General features: G+C 45.5%; 1 protein-coding gene across 6 annotated transcripts in view; it reads right to left on the minus strand.

Moving 5' to 3' along the window:
- Nucleotides 1–20,735, minus strand: part of Pde1c (phosphodiesterase 1C) — a 514,105-nt gene that overhangs the window by 353,392 nt on the left and 139,978 nt on the right. For all 6 annotated transcript variants that reach the window (XM_075955073.1, XM_075955062.1, XM_075955064.1 and 3 more), the window contains one exon: nt 4,757–4,807. In XM_075955073.1, the coding sequence (XP_075811188.1) occupies nt 4,757–4,807 (51 nt within the window). The remainder of the gene's footprint in view (nt 1–4,756; nt 4,808–20,735) is intronic.

A 20,735-nucleotide genomic window follows, 5' to 3' on the forward strand; every position in this document is an offset into this window, starting at 1 on the left:
TTTTCCCAATGTAAAGTATAATTATAGATCTAACAGTACTCATACTAATTATGGTATTTGCTTTATGTACACTTAGAACCATATCAGGTAATTTTGTGATTTGTCTTCAAATACCTTAAGTAATTTAGAAAACTCAGAGATGAAACTTTATTTACTTGTAGTTGGTATCTGCTGTTCTTCCCTTCCTGGTCTTGCAAGGCTCTTCATTTCAAGTTTCCTTTTGTTCAGGAACTTCCTTTAGCTTTCCTTCAGCCTGAGTTTTTCCTTCATCTTATAATGTGTTGATTGTTGCTTCATTCCCCAGGAACATCCTGCTGGTTGCAGGTTTCTGGGATGTCAGTTCTTTCCTTTTAACACCTGAAAGCATTGTGTTACCAAGGCCTCTGGTGAGGAATCTGCCATAATTCAAACTGCTTTCCCTCTGCCAGTCGGTTGTCTGTTTTCTCTGGCTGCTTTCAAGACTCCTTTTGAATTTTTTTTAGAATATTGAATGTGCCTTGGCATGGATTTTATTGGTCTTACTCCGACACACAAGCAGAGAAAGATGGGATTCTACCTTGTTACTGCAAAGCGAATGTGCAAGTCCAAGGTCCCCCACCAGGCTGCCACTCCAATTAATACCCAGAAAAGGGAGAGAGAGGTAAAATTCCTTGTCATGTGTGGTCTCTACTGAAACACTGGTAAGGATGACATCAAGGTGACTGGGCAACAATGTGGTAGCTCTCCACCAGGACCCCCTGATGGCACCCAGCAGGAAGGCAGAGGGATGCTTAGCTCCTGGCTGATAGAGCTAGAATGCAGAGGAAAGCCATAGCTCCCCATCTGATCTTTCCTGAGGTCCCCCTCGCAAGGGTGTTGTTCCACCTTATTGCAGCTTTGTGAGGCTGAGCATCCAGGTTTTCCACTCAGCGATTTTTGGCATGGGTTGGCATGAGAGCATTGTGTGTGTGTGTGTGTGTGTGTGTGTGTGTGTGTGTGTTATTATCTAGAATAGAGAGTTATTTTCTCAAACATTCCCTATCTCACTAGACTTCCTCTTTCCCACTCCTCACAGCAAGATGACAATGCCCTAGTACATCCCAGCTTGCAGATGGTGAATTTACCAAGACACATCATATTATTTCTGCTACATTGATAGGAGAAGATGAAGGCTTAGGTCTCAGCGTGAGGTTTATCAGTCTCGCACTCTAAAAAGAACACATGGGATGGGAAGGATGCAAACACTTGAAAAACAGAATCTGCCATTTTTTAAAAGTCCAATTTAGGAAGTTTCAAATCCAGTTCCCCATACTGCATAACCCAAATTCTTTCATTATGTGGGCATTAAAACATGATACCATCAGTATCTATTTTTTACCCTCCCAAATGTGCCAAATCTAAAGGCATTACTAATCAACTTCAATTTCTCCTGCTGCTTCAGAAACCCTTATTTTCTTTTAATTTTTATTTTATGTGTTAAGGTGTTTTGCCTGTGTGTGTATATGTGTATGTGTTTATGAGTGAGTGTGTGTGTGTGTGTGTGTGTGTATAGCCAGAAAAGGGCACAGGGACCCCCTAGGACTAGAGTTATGACAGGTCTGAGCCACCACGTGGGTTCTGGAAATGAAGGACAACCAGTGCCTTCTTAAACACTAACTCATCTCTCCAGTCCAAAAACTACCATTTTCTTTCAATGATTGCTCATATCAGGGAGAACTCATTTCCCATCTTCTAGAGAAGCAATGAGAACTTCAGAAGAAAGCTGTGTGACTATGTAAACTTTGGGACCACTGTGTCCTCTCCATGTCTCTTGAGTGCCCTGGACCTCCTTCCCAGTACTAGCCCAAAGCAGCCTGCAGTGTCTTGGGGCTTCCGGAGTGAGGAGTACATCACAGTCTGAGCTTGTTCTGCCACACTGTGGCCGGACCTGAACACTACACATGGCCGTTATTCCCTGACATGGAAAATAACTTTTCTTTTTCAAGATTAGAAATCACTTCCTTTCCACATCAGTCCTTCTGACCCCTCCATACACTGAAGCGAAGGGCCGGGATGGTGGTGATAGGGCTCTAGTCTCAGCATGGCTACCCTCACAACAGGTGCCATTTTCAAGTGACGACATCAGCACTACCATCTGCCCACGGTTATTATGTAGATGCTCTGATTGAAGCCTGGCAGGTGAAAAGTCAAAGCTAGAGGTTGAAATGAAGGGAAAATAGGACCCACAGTCTCCCAGGACCCATTCTTTGCCCCGGTGCTCCCTTCCTCCCCATTGGGTCCAGACCTCAGAGCACAGGCCCCTGCTTGCCTCACTGAATAACCCACCCTAGTTGGGCTCTCCACCTATCTCTGTCTTGTTAAAAGCAGAAGACAGAAAGAAGCCAGTTCTTTATCTTCCCATCTCCAGAGTACCATCCGGGTTCTCGCCCTCTTTCCACGCCGAATACTTCATCCCACCTCCTTCCAGTGTGGCACACGGAAAGGGGCAACTCAACAATGGCACAATGAGAATATTCTTCCCTTCCTGAATTCCACCTAATTCCCCTCTCTCTAGTACATGCTACAAAAAGAGACAGCACCTACCATACCCTCGGGCTTTCTCCCAGGATACTGTACTCTATCAAGACACTTTCCTCTCCTGCTCTGCGTTAGCCTCACCTCGAAGGATTACTGAGAACCACCTGGCGTCCTCACTTATCTCTAGCTAATAAGCTGTCACGTGACATGTCATCCTTTCAGATCAATCACATAGCTTAGAAGTTATAGAAGCTACCTACCAGAAATCACCTTTTCTGTCCATAAAGGGACTTACTGCTCCAAGCCTCCTGTCCTCATGGCTTAAGGACCCTTTCTCTTTGCACACCTGTCATGTGTCAGGAGTTCCCATCGAGGGAAATCCTGTACATGCTATGATCAGTTTCCACTCCAGATTATTCATCCCCCTGACTGTTGCTCAAGAGATGAAAAATAAAAATAAAAGGAGCAAAGCCATATCCATCATCCTCACTGACAAACTTATTTTGGAAATAATGGTCCCAGGTGGGAGGACAGTGAAAAACAGGGCCCGCGAGGAGTATTCATGGCAGAGTCTACAATGCAAGCACTCAGTGCTCCCTCATCAGCATGCTCGGTGCTCCTTCATCAGCATGCTCATTCCAGTCCTATAGAAGCCGTCTCTGCACGAGCAAGGAACTCAGGACCGCAAGGGGTGCACCCACACACTGAGACAATGGGGATGTTCTACTGGGAACTCACCAAGGCCAGCTGGCCTGGGTCTGGAAAAGCCTGGGATAAAACCGGACTAGCTGAACATAGAGGACAATGAGGCCTACTGAGAACTCAAGAACAATGGCAATGGGTTTCTGATTCTACTGCACGCACTGGCTTTGTGGGAGCCTAGGCAGTTTGGATGCTCAATTTGCTAGACCTGGATGGAGGTGGGGGTTCCTTGGACTTCCCACAGGACAGGGAACCCTGATTGCTTTTCGGCCTGAGGAGGGGGGGACTTAATTGGGGGAGCGGGAGGGAAATGGGAGGCGGTGGTGGGGAAGAGACAGAAATCTTTAATAAATAAATAAATTTAAAAAAATTTAAAAAAGAAGGAAGAAAGCAAAAAGAAGAAGAAGAAGAAGCCGTCTCTGGGAAATCAACCCTAAAATTTGAAAACTTTCTGAAAAGAATGAGAAGGCAGCATTTAGAGGAATCCCTAGAAATAGAAAAATCATACTTAACTTGTGTTAAGATCACCTTGACCATGTCACACTCAGATCTTGCCAATCCCACGTGGGGAAAAGCAATGATGGAATGCAATGTTAACAATTTTATAAAAGTTATTAATTCCATTTTTCAGATGGAAATACAGGGCCCAGAAAAGCATAAATAAAATTAAGGAAAAGCAAGTAAAGCAATAATAGTATTGGGGTCAGGGGAATCTCCATTTCTGAACTTGAAGGAGAACAGGCTTGCAAGCATCTCTGCATCTCTACCCAGCTCTTCTCTGGCTCCAGCATTTCCAATGACTTCACTGGAACCCATTTAATTCCAGGGCATCCACAAACTTGCTATGGAATTTACTGATCGTATGGGCCTGGAAGCCTTTGAGAAGCCTTTGGTGGCTATTTTCTTGTCAAGATCAAGACCTGGAAAATTTGGGTGGGAAACAAGAGCCTGGCTACAACCTTGAGAATATTCCTAAGCCCAGGGAAAGCCATCCAATCCATCTGAACTGCAAAGCATCTCCAAGACAGTGATGTAAGTGCATAGATCCGCGTGAGTTGCAATGATGCTTTTTTACACATAGACAGGCATCATAGCTACCAGCATCCTCCCTCCAGCACCGCTGAACACCCTCCTCCCTGCAGTGTGCTCTGAGGATATGCCTTATACAGCCCCTCTCAAACTATACTGTGAACAAGAAACAACTAGGGATTTGTTAAAATGCAGGCCCTGTGTTAGGAGGTTTGGAATGGGAGCCTAGGAGCTCTACCTTCCTCAAAAGCAAGCATCAGACTGATTCTGTTGCTCTGGAAACTAAGCTCCAAAAAGCAAAACTCCCGAGCACAGCTTAGAGCCCACAGTTCCGAGGACCAAAAAGCCCATGACCAGGAGCAGCTCATGTATGATGGGGCCCAAGTGCAATATTAACCAACAGGAAGACATGTTCTACATCGCTGTTTGAGCACACCTAACAGACTCATAGAGGTGAGTCACGTGAGCAAAGGCCTCAAGTAAACACGTTCTAAAGGAGCCCAGGAAGAGTGAAGCAAGATTTACTCACGGGAGAAGCGGGCAAGTGGACGGGCATTCTTATCTCCTGCTTCATTTGCAACTGTGGGAAAAACAGAGGACACAGTTACCAATACGGCACATTAAAGGGGACCATACAGAAAGAAATCACAGGCTGTTGGCAATGCTATTTACCGGTTACTCCCTACAACCTGAAGGTAAAGCTGTGTTGCTGAAGGAAAAGCCCTATTGCTGCAACCTTCTAGAGCCAGCAAACATGGAGAAATCTAGCTGGTCCCCAACTAGAAGCTATTCCCTACTGACTAGCATTTGTGGTGCTTGAGGGTACTTTGCACACTCCCGGAAGAGAAAAGTAATGATTAATATTACCCAGCTATAAACCCTCCAGCCTACAACAGCAACCTACCTACAAGACATACACATACAACTGAAGTACAAAGGTTGTAGGAATAACCAACCACTTTGTTTTTAAATTGAATTTAAGGCCCACTCTGAGATGTAATCCACACTTGACAGTAGTAATGAGGCCAGAGACTAGATCAGTTGTAGGAATTAGGGGAAAAGCTACTGGTACTATTCTACTAAATGAACACAGCAATCAAATGACTCTTAATGACATATACTATAACCATAGAGATCAGTGCACCAATCAACCCTCGTCAGAGAAGCTGCCTCTTGCAGTAGATGGCTATTAACAAAGAGATTCGCCACTGGACAATGTGCAGACAGTAAGAGACCCTAGAGTACTCGGCCCTAAATGGGAAGCTTTCATCAAACCCCTCCCTCAAGGGATCCACACGGAAGAGGAGACAGAAAGATCGTGAGAGCCAGAGATGGTGAACATCAAGGAAACACCATCATTCAGATCCAACAGGCCTGACCCACAGGTGAACTCAAAGAGACTAAACAAGCACAAGGCCATCACAATTATATTCGAGACAGGCAAAATCCTGGACCTGGAAGAGAACACAAAGTCCTTTTGTGAATGGTAGCTGTCGGGAGAGAAAAATCAGTTTTCTATAATGAACCACACGCCAGGGCAGGCCTCATGACCAGGAGCTGAAACAAAACAGACTCTGGGTTTTTGTACGCTTTGTTTGCTTGTTTGTTTACTTGTTTGGTTGGTTTAGTTTGACTTTTTTTGTCCTTTTGGTTTTTGTTTTGTGTGTCAGAGAGAGAAAAAAAAATCATGAAGTTGGGTGGTAGAGAGTTGAAAAGAATTTGGGGACAGGGAAATATATAATCAAAATATATTTTATAAAAAAAATATCAAAAAGTAGAGTTTCTCTGTGTAACAGCCCTGGCTGTCCTGGAACTTTCTTTGTAAACTAGGCTGGCCTTGAACTCACAGAGAGCCACCTGCCTCTGCCTCCAGAGTGCTGGGATTAAAGGTGTGTGCTACCATGCCCCACTAAATTTACTTGTTTTAATGTAAATTTTAAAATTGACACGTGCTCCAGGTATTTCCATGCTACCACTGACCGCCTGACCACTCTGACAGTCAGCTGGGCTTGAATTTTAAGTGGGAGAAAGCAGCCTCCCTTTGCTGGATTTCCAAGCCTGCATTAGCACCTAAAATTAGCCCCAGTCACTTTCATTAGAATATCTGAGTAAAACTGGCTTGGTGCACAAGGATGGCCAGTTGTGTGGGGTTCTGCTAGATGTAATCTGGTTAACCTCTCTATATGTACTTGGTTGAGGTTTTTGTTCTTGCCAGTTTTACTCAGAGAGTCTAATAAAGAGCATCCCTGTACCTGGGTCTCTGTTGTTTTCCACTGTGTTTGCAAAGATAGCTGACCCAGGAACTCATGAGATTCTCCTGTCTCTCTCGTCCATCTCCTTGTAGAAGCACCGGGATTATGAAGGCTCCTATTAGGGAGCTAGCTTTTATGTGGGTTCTGGGGATTCAATCTCAGGTCCTCATAGTTGCTTGCACTGCAGATACTTTTTATACTGAGTCATCTTCCAGACATTGCTAAATTTAAATGTTTTTACTTCCATTAAGATTGATATGTGTTGTTTTCTATACCCATGAAAGACAGACATAAATGTTTGCGATGTCTTTTGGAATGACATACAGTCCAACCAACAAGAAAATCCTGTTCATTTTGGTTTAAAAAAAAAATACCAACAGCAGGCAGAAGAAATTGTAGTGTAATCATTGCTGCGTATGATGTTGACACAGAAGGACACGAGAATATCAGCCTCCTGACAGTCTCAGGAATATCATTTTACAGGATAATTTTGCATATGGTGAAAGGAGCCATGGCTATCTCTGGGGTAAATTAAAGTTCACAGCGTTTGCACATTTCAACCTTGGTTTCTTTGTTCCTGGCTTTGGAATCATCCCACGGTGGTTCTACTTTTGTTGCATTATACAAAATGGCCAGCAGGGGGAGGTGCTACTGCACACATCACAGCATCTCAAAAACAAACCTTCATATCAAGGACTAAAGTAACAAGATTCTCATCTCAGGGTAGGGCCCAGGGCTCTATTGGCGTCCATATTTCTCTCCTCTTCTATGGCCTTTGGTAAAATCACTATTGAACACCAACAGTTTGCACTGAAGTTCCTCCAGGCAAAGTCGGCCTGCCACAGGGCAGAACTGCACCTCACTTCTGAAGAACTCCTCGGCCACACTCAGACCCTTACATGAACTTTGTCGGGGACCAGCCTGAACAAAAAATACCTCTCACCAGGGTAAGGGCATGGAGATTTAGAAATAGAGTAAAGGACATGAAGACAGGAATGAAAATATTTAAACAGAAAAACCCAGAATAGTTTCGGGAGGGAGTTCCAGTGTGCACTGAAAACTCACCTGCATTTAATTTCCAACTGCTTCAAATACTCCTGACCCCCCAAGGTAGGAGTAAGGCAAAAGGCTGCATTCACATGATATAAGGAAATGAAGAGACAAATTGAAAGTTGCAGGCTAAATTCATAGTTAAACATTCTCTTGCTAGAACAAAACAAGTCACGCTCACACCCTAGACCAAAACATTCTGTAGGCAAATGACTCCCTGGGTGGAATCCCAAGTTATCTCCATAAAGGGAACTGGAACTTGGTTGGATCCTTAGACTTTCGTTTGAGGTAGGAACAAATCTACTTCTCTATTCCTAGAGCTAGATTGTGCTGGATCTGGCAATTAGCCATAGCTGTTGACAATAAGCTTGAGAGAACAGAACTCTCTGAGCAACAACTAGGTGAAACCTTCATTTTGAGGTAGCAGCACAATAACCTTAAAGGAACTAGCGGAAAGTTCCACGCTCTCTGACCTGTGGTCAGTGTGGAAACCGGCTCACATTTCCAGGCCTCCACAGAACCTGACTGGAGCTGGATATGCACGTGTGTTCTCCAGCCCTTGAGTTCAAATTGTTTCCTCTTTAGACCCTGTATACCTCTGAAAAATATAACAATCTTTTTCCACAAAAAAAAAAAAGGAAAAGGGAAAAAAAAACTTCACACCTTTACTGCAGAAAGCGATAGGCTACCTTCAAAGCAGGGTTACAAAGACCATTGCAATGACTGTGAACACAAGGATCACCTAACGTCTAGCCTTAGAAAGGCACATTCTCCCTGGGTTGCTATTTCAGACCAAGTCTTGGGACTCCCCTCCCAAAAACCTTAGCCAAAGATGGGAATTGCTGACCCAGATCCAAGTTATATCAGGAGAGGCAGGCATCAAAATCTAGGCCAGTGAGGTGCCAGGAGAGTTGCCTCTACCCAGAAGTGATGTGACAGCCGGAATGACTGTCCCCCATGAAGCACAGACACCATGCTTCCCTGCTGAGTGGTTTCCAGGGACAGCCTACAATATATGATCCAACTTGCTTGGCCTGGAATCAAAGCCCTGACATTAACTTAATCTTCCACTACGTGTTAGTCAGATTTCTGTCACTACAGCAGCTGGCCTGAAGGGACTCATTTGCAAAGAGTAAAGATCCGTTTTGTTCAGTCCAGGGGCCTCTAGTGTCAGATGGCATCAGTAGGAGGTCTTAGTAAAGCACAACTAAGTCACACCATAACCAAGAAGCAAGCAGGAATTTGGAAGGGGCTGGGATCCTACAGTCCCTTCAAGATCATGCCTCCAAAGACGAAAATCTGGTCAGCAGGGTAGCCCTGTAAAGGTCTCACCCTCCGCAGTAGCGCCACTCTGGGCACAGAGCCTTAGCCACACAGGCCTTGTAGATACATTTCCAAACCTCAGTGATGACGGTTCCCACGGCATCTTTCAGTATAACACCCTTCACACACTCTCGCACAAATGCCCCTCCTAGGTCTTCACCAGACCGACCCTGATTTAGTCTTCAGGTTAATGCAAAAGGCATTTCACGGTGCATCCCAGGTGCCGGCCTGTGTTTCACTTCATTCTCCTTGCAGACCCAGCTCTCCAGCTTCAGCAGAAACCAGAACTACCTAGAGGGTTTTCTGAATTGCAGACTACAAATGCAGAGTTCAACCTCAGCGAGGATGGTATATGTCTGAGGAAATCCATTCCTGAGAAATTCCAAATGCCTTTGTGGCTCCTGGTCTGGGATGAATTTTTCAGAACAGCTGGCAATCAGCTGTAACCTGCCCTGTCCAATGCAAGATCTTTAATTTTTAATTTTCATATTTCTATTCTTTTGACTAATGACTGCCACTCTGAATAATGTGGTCAGCTGATGTTTCTAGAACTAAAGTAAACTGGATAGACACAAAATGCCACCGACAGCATCTAGACCAGACATCTCAGGCAGGCTTCTGGCCAATCTGTATGAAGGTCTGATTCATTTGGGCCCACAAGCTTGTAAGTGTTAAATAGTTAGCTGCCTATACTGATAAACAGTTATGAGATTTCAAATATAAATACATGCTACTGACATCTTTAGGGATATAATATCCCAGACCCACCAGACAGAAATGCATGCCCCCAACAATGGCAAGCTCTGCCTGCTGTCCGAGATACAGCTCTTTTCTTATTGTTACTGTGGTTTACCCGCTGCCCTCCTAGTCCAGAGATTAGTGTCAACAGGGCCTTGTGGAGGGCTTAAAGAGAGGAACAACATTGCCACAGAGAAAAGGACTACAAAGAGTGATCACACCCAGCTGACTAAGCCCTTCCATTTCCGGGCCACACACTTTTAGATAGGCTTGAGGGCTTATTGTCTGTGGGCTTGGACACAGCCAAGCTCTTCAGCAGCAGAAGAGCCTTCACATGTTATGAGTTTTGTATTACATACATACATACACACACACACATATACACACACATACACACACACCCCTCACACCATACCACACCATACACACACATACACACACCGTTCATACCACAACCATACACACACTGTTCACACCACAACCATACACACATACACACTACACACACATACACACACCGTTCACACCACAACCATACACACACTGTTCACACCACAACCATACACACACATACACACTACACACACAAATACAACATACACACCACACAAACATACACATATCACACACCTAGATACACCATACACACCACACACGAGCACACAGACACACATACACAAAGCTTTAATAGTCGCTTCATTTATCAGCTTAACTAGAGCTTGAATTTGTCAAAGTGTGTCCAAATGACTGCAGAAGTATGGAAAGGCATCCATGCTATCCTGTTAGCACAAAACGCACAGATTCTAGTTATATATGCAATAGAGTCTGTCAGTGTAGCTGCGTGACAAGCATATATATATACAAGCATGGCAGAGACGAATATAAAATATATACTGCCAAATGTGGAAATAATTATTTTTCTTTGTGGCACATTTGAGAAAAATTTGTTACCTTTTTTTGTTTCTGACTAAAGGCAATAATTCAGATTTGTTACCTTTTTATACTTCTGCATAAAGGCAATAATTTAGGATAAGCATGTGCCATGTTTATATCCAGTAAAAATATTCTATCAAAGGGATAGAGAAGAGTTAGCTATTGTGTTTGCTTGTTATGATTGTGGACACACACACACACGTATACATATAAAATACGTGTTAGATCCAGATCTAAGACCTGCCCCTGACCATACCCTGTGTGATGAGAGAGCACTCCCTGTAAGACTCAAGAAGTACTGTTCTCCTCTCCACACCAAGTTGCCCCCACACTCAACATTAGTCAGTTGCACCTGGTAGAATGTTAGACTCATTTGGGGAACTGTTCAAATCCCTGTGGCCAGACAACAGCTTAGACCAACAGAACAGCGCTTCTGAGAGATGACCCACCGCTCCCTACATCTTTACTAAAGTAAAATTCACAACAGTCCTTCAAAACTAGCGCCCCTGTTCTCTTCTTCTCAGGACACTATTGCTTTTGTTCTGTCAGAAGCGGAAATGCGCTCCTGCTTATGTCAAATTCAGTGGCTAAGGCTGCAGATGTGACTGTGAGAATCAGCAGGCAGGAGACTCTTCTCATAAGGTACGATCATGAGGAAAAGGATTTGGCTCACACTGCTGCCAACTCCCCATGCATAGCATGCATACAGGTCACTATGGCGGGTATAGAGGGGGCTAGCTGGGCAACAGAACTTGCTTCTTAGAGGAATGCAGCTGCCTTGAGGCACAGGCCAGTTAGGGAGGTGGCTGTGTCTCTCCATCTATGTATATACAAGTATAGTTAGTAGGAAACCAATTTGATGGTCACACTGATCTTGGCCGCATCCCAGAGCCCAGTGGAGCAGAGTCCCACCAAGGAGGGAAGGCAATGGGGTGTGCTGGTATGTCAGAAGCAGCAGCGTTCTAAAATTACATTCCCCCTTCATCCCTGGCATGCTTGCTACATGTTTTCCCTAAAATAAATAAACCAATAAAATTGTCTATAAGCAAATTTCTAAGTACGGACTTTCCATAGAGACAAAGGTTAGTGAGACGGTGGGAAAATTAACTCACAACGTCCCAACCCCAAACACCAAAAGGGGCTTTGATGTGGCAGCCAAGCCACAAACAATCGAGGCCATTAGGGAGGGCAGCAGAGTGCCGTGAAAACTTCGGAAGACCTAACAGTTGTGGCAGTAAACCAGGCAGGTGCACAATGCTTTGTAACCAAAACTGAACCCAAAACACTGCCATGCATGTTTTGGAAGCCCTGACACCTGGGTAATTGTAAAGGCAGCTGAGATGCCAGCTATAGGGAAAAATACACAGGGAGTGCAGCCTAAGGCAAAGTCTGGCTTCCTATGGGGCATCTACCCAAGTCTGCTGTTTGCCCTACGCTCTGGGTTGTGCCCAGGGACCCTCTGCAGGTGGACTCCCTTAAGAAGCCTCATAAGTGAAACGGCAGACCCAATGGCCCTCCCAGAGAAGTTGCAATGAGTGTTCAGGTACCCTCCCTAAGTACCAGATGAAAGAAAGCTCAGAACTGCCCACAAGGGCTTGACTTCACCTCCCTGTCCACTTACAAAGACCCAAACAGCATCAGAAAAGCAAGATAATGAGCTGGGAGAAAGACTCCTTGCTTAGGTGGTATTTTCCAAGTGGAGACTTCCATCATAGCCCCCTTTCCCTGTTCCCCCTCACCTTTCTAGCTTTATCCCCTCCTGTAGCACCGATTGCCTGCATCTAAGGCTTATAGTCTTTCTCCCTCCATTTCAACTCGACACCCACATAAGCTCAGCTTCTCTGCCGAATAGGCAACAAAAAGCTGCTCTGCTCAGTGCCTAAAGCCTAGGAACAATATTTATTTAATGATCAGCGGTCAGGCTCCCACAGTGCATCATGCAGAGTGTGTCTGAAGCCAAGAATATTTGGAAAAGCACAGGAAGACAGAAAGATACAAAGACATTGATATCCTTATATAGCCATATGTGCTCTAAAGATCCACTCAAAAATATTTATCATGCCGTGAGTGAATGACAAACTCCCAGATAAATGTGCACACCCCTGCTCACGGCCCCCGCTGTCACATTAAATAGGACTACCATTCCTCAGGAAGGGGGGGCAGTTTTTCAAAGACCACGCAGCTGTGCAGCACAACCTCTAACCAAATATTTGGATCCAAATTCCATGCCTTTCAACATAGCTCATTTGCATTCAAGAAGGAAAGAGCGGATCTTGGCAGCACAGGTCTGAAATCTTAGCAACTCAGGAGGCCGAGTCAAGGGGATGACAAGTTCATGGCTGGCCAAGGCTACAGAATAAGCTCAGAGTCAGACTAGATAACTTAATGACACCCTGTCTTTGTCTCAAAACATTTTTTTTAATTGGGGGGACGAGGTCTTGAGAATATAGCTCAGCGGTGGAGCAGTTGCCCAACATGCACAAAGTCCTCCCAGGTTCACACAATGGAGGGTGTGATTAACAAGAAGCCCAGGGAAGACTACTCTTAGCCAAGAGCCAGGCTGCAGCCTGACCCTCTCCTCTATTGTCTCCAGCCCCAGCAAAAGCAAGTAAACAGCAGATAGAAGACTGGGAAGGTCACCTGCCTGGAACCTAGAGCCTGGAATACAGTTATGAGTAGAAGCAGCATCTTCACTAATAAGAGTAGAGTGACCAGGACTCATTCCAACAGGCTTATAAACCAGGGGAAGTGACCTGTAAAATATGCTTGAAACTGGCTGGGGTTAGCAAAAGGCTCTGGAGACTGTTCGTTTTTTTCCAGACCTGATTTTGATAGAACAGAAGAACTTTTCCAGGAACCTGGCAGCCTGCCAAGTGCTGACCCCTCCCCAGGGAGGTCAGGACCACTCTCACTGGGTATTTAAGCTCCTGCCGGGGGAAAAAAAAAAGGAACACATGGTTTTGGGTTTGCGTGTGTGCTCCCTCTGTCTTCTCCCTGCCATGCTCTGGCCACCTGGGAGTCTGCAGTCTATTAAACTCGGGCATTTAATTTGGTTTAATCTGGTCTGATTGGATTCCTTTGCGCCAGCAGAGAGGCTCTATTAGAAAATATTCTTAACATTACCTAAGATGAAATAACTAGTCACACAGGTCTGAAAACTGAGTTCAGTATGATCTTATGCCAGAGCCACGAACCATGACATCCATCAATGTTCAACATCCAATGATCAGTAAGCCTCACCGACACACAATCAAGGTGAACAGGAAGCCCCCATCTATTCTACCTCAAGCTGGAAGCATGGCAGAGGAGGGTCCTGTGCTCGCCTGTTCCTTACAAAAGCAGAGCTTAGGCTGCCTACTGCAGGCTCTACCCAGAGACATAAAAAGCATCACTACCCTCCGTGCTGTTTCTCCCCACTGGGCATTGCCTCATTGTACCCCACAGGCCAGTTCGGTTGTCAAGCCAACTCTGATCAGCCTCGTGTAGAGAAGAAAACCACGCTGTAGTGATGACTCATGGGGGCTCATGATTGAGAGCAGCTGAGATGGTGGACCTTCCAGGCTCTCTCTCTAAGAACATTCGCAAAGCCTTTCAGAAGATAGGATGGCTTTCCTGCTTGCTTAGCCTGCCTTGAAATGAGCAATGACAGGGAAAAAAAATCAAAGAAGCCCTTGCCAACCTGAGAAGACAACTTGGAAAATACTTTTGTCAGTTGAAGGAAGTCAAGTCATTCGGAAAGAACTGTGTGAGCTTTTTTCTTCCCTAGTCCTGATTTTAGCTTTTCTTGCTTGTCTAAGTCCTGCTATCTTCTAGAAATTGCATTTTGTTTGTTTTGCTCTACGTACCAGTCCCTTATAGAATGAAGTGGCATGTTAAACTGATTTAGTTTGACCTCTTCTTTGCTCCCTTTTCCTGACTACTCTAAGTTTGTTTTTTTTTTTTTATGGAGATGCAATGCATGGCTCTGGTGCTCAGATCCAGCCATCATTTACCCTCTGTTTCATCTTCCTGAATCCCTTCCACCTGAGTGGTGCTAGATGTGAGTGTCTGTGCGTGTGGATACAGCCTCAAACCCGTCTGAGACCCAAGACCTGGCACTGAGCTTCCGACACTATCATGCAAGTTGCTGTTGTAAGAAGCGTTTAGTATTTCCAGGTAAAACTCCTGACTACACTGCCGGAACCTGACCTCGGGGAACCCAGGGCTCACTGGCAAAACCTATTTTTACAGTATTTTTAGTAATGTTATCCAAACTGTCAAGTGCGAAGGGTCCCTGTGGCCTGTCGTGAGTAGTGGTAGGTTTCCAGGAAGACAGGAATGCGTGAGATGGAGGATGAAGATGTCCTGGGAGATAAGAGGGCTGTGGTACATTCTAGCGGAGAAAGCAGAGGGAAGAACATGGCTATACTGTGAATCACTCCCACCGGTCAGGAAGGCTTCTCACTGGAGGACAGGGAAAGTAAAATCACCCCATACTGGAATGCACTGGCTGGAAACTTAATCCCAGCCTAGCGGTGCTGGGTGGCGGGGCGTAGTAAGAGGGGACATGGTCTAGTGTCAGAACCCTGGTGACTGATGTAACAACCTAAGAGGTGTTAGGAAATCACTTGTGCTTTGCTGGCCCCGCAGTCATCTCAGAGGCTTCTCACCAGACGCTGACTCTTCAACTTCTAGCCTTCAGAATGAGAACTCAAATATTTGTTGCTTTGTAAATTCCTTCAGCCCACAGTGTTTTGTGATGGCAGTGGAAAATGGACCAGGACGAAGGAGAGTACAGAGATTTCTCTACCACCATGGTCTTCGTTCCTCTGTCCACATGCATGTCATGTATGCTGGTGAGAGTCTGATTTCATTTGCAACCTGCCACATCTGAGCATGCTCTAAATTCAAGTGCTGGTGCATCGGTCCATCAGCCACCATTTTAAAACACTACTATCCAACACAGAACAGGTTCCCGTGGTGATGGCCAAGGGAACCCCATCCGACTCTTCCTGTCTGATGCCCTAGCAGCCACCGTAGATATGGGGATGCAAGGATTCTGTACATCTGCTCTCATTAAAACACCCTAGTTACTAAATCAGGGAAGAGCAGTTAACAAGAATCAAAAGTATGGGTGAGATTAAGACATGCCAATGTGACTATTCAAACAGAGAGCACATTATACTCCACCCAGACAAAAACAAACAAAAAAGCCTAAAGAAGACAGAGAGACACTGACAGTTATTAATTTTGTGTTTTATGCCAGGCAATGGTAGTGGCTCTACTCCCATAATTTCTATTTGGTTTTACAGTATCTCTCTTTTTTTATTAAAGATATATTTACTAAGTATACAGTGTGCCTCCTGCATGTACACCTCCATGCCAGAAGAGGGCACCAGATCTCATTACAGATTGTTGTGAGCCATCATGTGGTTGCTGGGAATTGAACTCAGGACCTCTGGAAGAGCAGCCAGTGCTCTTAACCTCTGAGCCATCTCTCCAGCCCCCAGTATCTCTTGAGGTAAATAGTATTCCTGTTTTCAGCTGAGGAAGAGCTAAATGTTTTGGTGTAACCAGGACCAGTGAATGGGCGGGCTGGCACTGGATTCTGGCTCTGCAAATCCTTCTCTCTTCTCTGCTGTTGCATTCACATTACAAACCACAGGAAGAGTGGGCTGGTTCAGCTAAGAATCACATGCTTGGGTTTCTATGACATCTCAGACAACTGGGCCTCCAACTCCTCCTGAACTGCCAAGGACACCCCCCCACACACACACACCTGAGTTGACCCCTGTCCCATAAAACAACCTCAAAAGTCCTTCTCCATGATGCAGTTTTCACAGGGGCCTTCATTCCATCCCTCACCCAGTCCCTTCTGACAACCTTCTCAGACTGGATGCCAAAGGTCATGGGCTCAAGCCCCTGAGCTGTTTCTTTTCCAATAAGCAAACCCAGATGTTCTTTGTGAGACAAAAATATCCCATTCCCTGATCAACAAAAGTCAAGTCACCTTAATTTCTGGCAAAGGAGAAGAATTTTACTTTTCATAAGCCTATGCAACACGTTGCTAAATGCCACTCAGTTCTCCACCATGTTCTTTATATTAGGCTAAGCCAAGTCCCACAGTACTCAGACTTTATTTCTATGGGCTTCTTAAGAACACTATAGTACACCAGGGACCACCTTCTGCATCATATGCCAATGAGCCCCTAAAATAGGCTGACTTGACCAAACACAAGACCATCTGTGGAATTTTTTAAAATGAAGGTCATGTTCCCTCTACCTGGGCCTGTGTCTGAGAGTCTTCGCTTCTAACCAGCTCCCACGTCATGCCTTAGGAATCACACTTTGGAATCTCCCAGTGAGCCAAATAACATAACCAACTCTGAGAAGGAAAAATCAGTGCACATCCTAAGCCCTGGACAACTTTGAAAATACATGCTATAAAATTCAAAATCAATCCTGTTGTTTTCCTTCGGCAATATTTTGAAGTTAGGGGAGGACTTTTATTTGAGTTTATAAAAATCCTAGAGTGGTAAGGTAAAAAAATTCTCAGCATTTGTGCAAAGGCCGAAGATGAAGAAAAAAATGAGAGAGAGAGAGAGAGAGAGAGAGAGAGAGAGAGAGAGAGAGAGAGAGAGAGATGTTCTTTGAGCTAAGCCAGCACGGAGGGCAGTCATGAGATGGACCATCAGCCACATGGTGGGGAGGGAGCATTCAGAAAAGAGTGAAGTCCAAGGTGTTAGAAAAGGCATGCTTAGAAGAGAGACAGAAGGAAGAAAAGGACATGTTTTTCTGAGTAATTGAGAAAAGCAGGCACTTATGTTCATGGCTGCTACCCTGTAAGCAGCTATTCCAGCCATCTCGTGAGAGAAAGAATTGCTATCAGCACAAAGTTCAGAACCACCTAAGCCTAGATCCTGAGGGGTGTAAGCAGGAAGGCTCGCCTGAGGTAGAGGAGGACATGGGTGGTACAATTTGCCCACTTCACACACATGAAAGGAAAGAGCTGGGCTGCATGATCACTGCTTGCCTAAGCAGGGCATCAGCAAGATGTGAAGTTTCATGGGCAGGAGGGGAGCCTCAGGTCTGAGATTAGAACTCTATTTCACAGACCTTATTCAGCTTCATTTTGATCCTCCCTTAGTTAGAGCTAGTACGTGTGTGTGTGTGCGCTCGTACACATGCACACACACACACACATGCACACACATACACACACACACCTCCCAGACATCAGCTCAGGCATGCGCTGCCAGCACTGCTATGTCCAGAAGCATAAATCACCACATCATTACCAGCTGGCTGTGGGCTGAACAGATCAAAGCGCATCAAACAAATGAAGCTGGGCACAGAACAGCACCCTTTGGCAGGAACTCAGATGCCCACCAGACAGAGCCTCCCTTGGCAGAGCGACATCATTTCATACTCTCACTCCAGTCTAGCACAGGCATGGCAGATACGAGTCCCTAAGTTAAAGGCTGCGGAAGAGGAAGAGGAAACCAGACCTGGGCATAAAGTCTCAAAGCCAGAATGGAGATAGTCCATGCTGCTGGGATCTTCCTTCCCTGTCGCAAGTTCTCCTGGGGTCAATTTAAAGCTTACCCTCAGCATGGCATTTTATCATCTGGCCAGGCAGAAGATTGGGGACCACCTGGAGATCACAAACTAGAAGTGGGCATTTGATTTGTCAGGCAGGGCACTTAAAAATAAAGGGAAGAGTTTCCCAGGGTGTCAGGAATCCCTATTGTTCACACCTGTTCCATTCCAGCCCCCTGCTAAAGATCCCAGGAGCAGGCACTAGGGCTCTTATAAAACAAGCCACTTTCCCTCAAACCTGCTGTCCCCCAGGTTTTCCATCTCAGTAAATGGTTCCATCTTCTCCTCTCATTCCTGCTCAGCAGAGCTGACTGGATACAAACAGGATGTTACTCTTATTTCCTTCCTTCCATCCATCCATTCATCCATCCATCCATTCTTCCTTCTCTTTCCTTCCTTCCTTCTTTTCTTCTTTCCTTCCTTTTCTTTCTTCCTTCCTTCCTTCCTTCCTTTTTTCTCCCTTCCTTCTTTCTTTCCTTTCTTCCTTCCTTCCTTCTTTCCTTCCTTCCTTCCTTCCTTCCTTCCTTCCTTCCTTCCTTCCTTCCTTCCTTTCTCACCTATATTCTACCATAAATCCTACAAGTTTTACATGTTAAACAGGCCCAGTCTCCCAGCCCTTCTTCCGGCTTGTCTTCTGGCCCAAGTCCAAGAGTGCCAGTCCAGAGGTTACAGAGAGCATATGCCTCCCTGGTCACTCGGTGGGTGTTGCCTCTGAACCCCTTCCTGCTCAGTGGCATTCACCCTCCATCCATCCTTTCTTCTCCAAGTCCTAGACATATTGGTCAACCTTCTGTTTCCCATTCATCTAATACAGCCGGATTGTTTCACACACCGCTGGTGTAAAGTATTTCAGAAGCAGTGGCCTCTTGTACCAGCCCTTCACTGGGCCAGGCATCAGTCTAAGCATGCACTAAGTCAGACACTCTTTCTTACCAATAACCCTGAGAGCCTGGCTATTAACTTTGCCACTTTTCAGATGAGGAAACTGAGAAACAGAGAGACTTGATGAGCTGTTTAAAGCCAAATAGCTGGAAAGCAGCTGCGCTGGATTGTTATGGAGACAGTCCAGCCCGGAGTCTGACTCTATGCCTCTGTCATGCTGTCTACAGTTCATGGCGTGCACAGAAGCCCTTTCTCACTTTCGAGGACTCAGCCTCCAGAGGGACTTTTCTGATCACTCTGTTTCAGTTAGAATTAGCCTCTCTGCTTATTTGTACACAGAATTTTCTATTCCAAACATGCAAGCTGAGGATACAAGCTCCCTGGAGGTAGATTCCTGCGGTTTTGTTCTCCTTGTCCCAAGAATTTGTGCCAAGCAGTGCCTGGCACAAAGACCTAGCCCAAAACTACTAAGTTAACTACCGCATAAGCTCTGTCAGTGCCTGGCTGCCTTAGTCTGCCATCCTCTACAAGGTCCTATCCTGTGGCATATTTTACGGGCAAACCAAAGCCTGTATGACAAATCCTTTTTAGGGAGACCTCACCCCAGAGTTATCCCCAAGTCCCTGACCTCCTCATGGCATGCCTGCATGCAGTCCTGAGCTGCTCTTTCCTGACACATGCTAAGCACCCACCTTTGCCCCCCATCCCTTTGTTCAAGCCCTTCCCTTCAGCTTCCTGCCGTCTTGGGCTTCCCCAGCTAACACATGCCTGCACAGGCATCAGATCCAGATGTGGCTGCACCAGAAGAGAGAATGCATCTGCCTCTGTGCCCTACCTTCTGAAGGCAGTTTGCGTCACGGTAGTGAAAAGACTGTGGGCTTCAGAGTCAGGCAGTCTGATCTAGAGCCCTGACTCCTCTACCGCATTGCCGGGCCTCTGTGGGTCTCCTTCTTTGCATACAAAGTTAAATCATAATACGTTACTATCAGGGAGGTACAGAGAAGATAGAGAAAAACATGGGAACTTTTGGTGTCACTACAGAATTCCTTTTGATTCAGAAAAAAGATGAGTGTTACGTGTGTTTCGTGAAAGCGGGAATTTTTTCATATCACTCTTGACTCTTTGCCACAGCTGACCCGTGTCACATGGAGACCCCCAACAACCATGCACTGCAGTGGGTTCAGCATGCCCTAGATTCCAGCTCCAGGTGCCACAGGGCCCAGGAAGTCTGGCCCTGTTATTTTTATCCCATTATTAATAAAGGGAAATGGAGAATGAGCTGGCTAGTTTTTATGTCAATTTGACACAGGCTACTGCCATGTTGGGAGAGGAAACCCAATTGCGAAAATATGTACCAGACTAGCTCATGGGCATGCTGGTGGTACAGTTTTTTTTTTGTTTTTTTTTAGATTTATTTATTACGTATACAATGTGCCTCCTGCATGTACACCTCCATGCCAGAAGAGGGCACCAGATCTCATTACAGATGGTTGTCAGCCATCATGTGGTTGCTGGGAATTGAACTCAGGACCTCTGGAAGAGCAGCCAGTGCTCTTAACCTCTGAGCCATCTCTCCAGCCCCTGGTGGTACAGTTTTTGAATGACGATTAATATGGGTAGTCCAGTCACAGTGGATGACGCCACTCTGGGCCAGTGGTCCTGACTGGTATAGGAAAGCAGGTTGAGCAAACCACGAGGAACAAGCCGGTAAGTGGCATTTCTCCATGGCTTCTGGATCTTCTCCTGTCTCCA

Source organism: Microtus pennsylvanicus, chromosome 21 (assembly GCF_037038515.1).
Source record: "Microtus pennsylvanicus isolate mMicPen1 chromosome 21, mMicPen1.hap1, whole genome shotgun sequence".
NCBI classification, from domain to species: Eukaryota; Metazoa; Chordata; class Mammalia; order Rodentia; family Cricetidae; genus Microtus; species Microtus pennsylvanicus.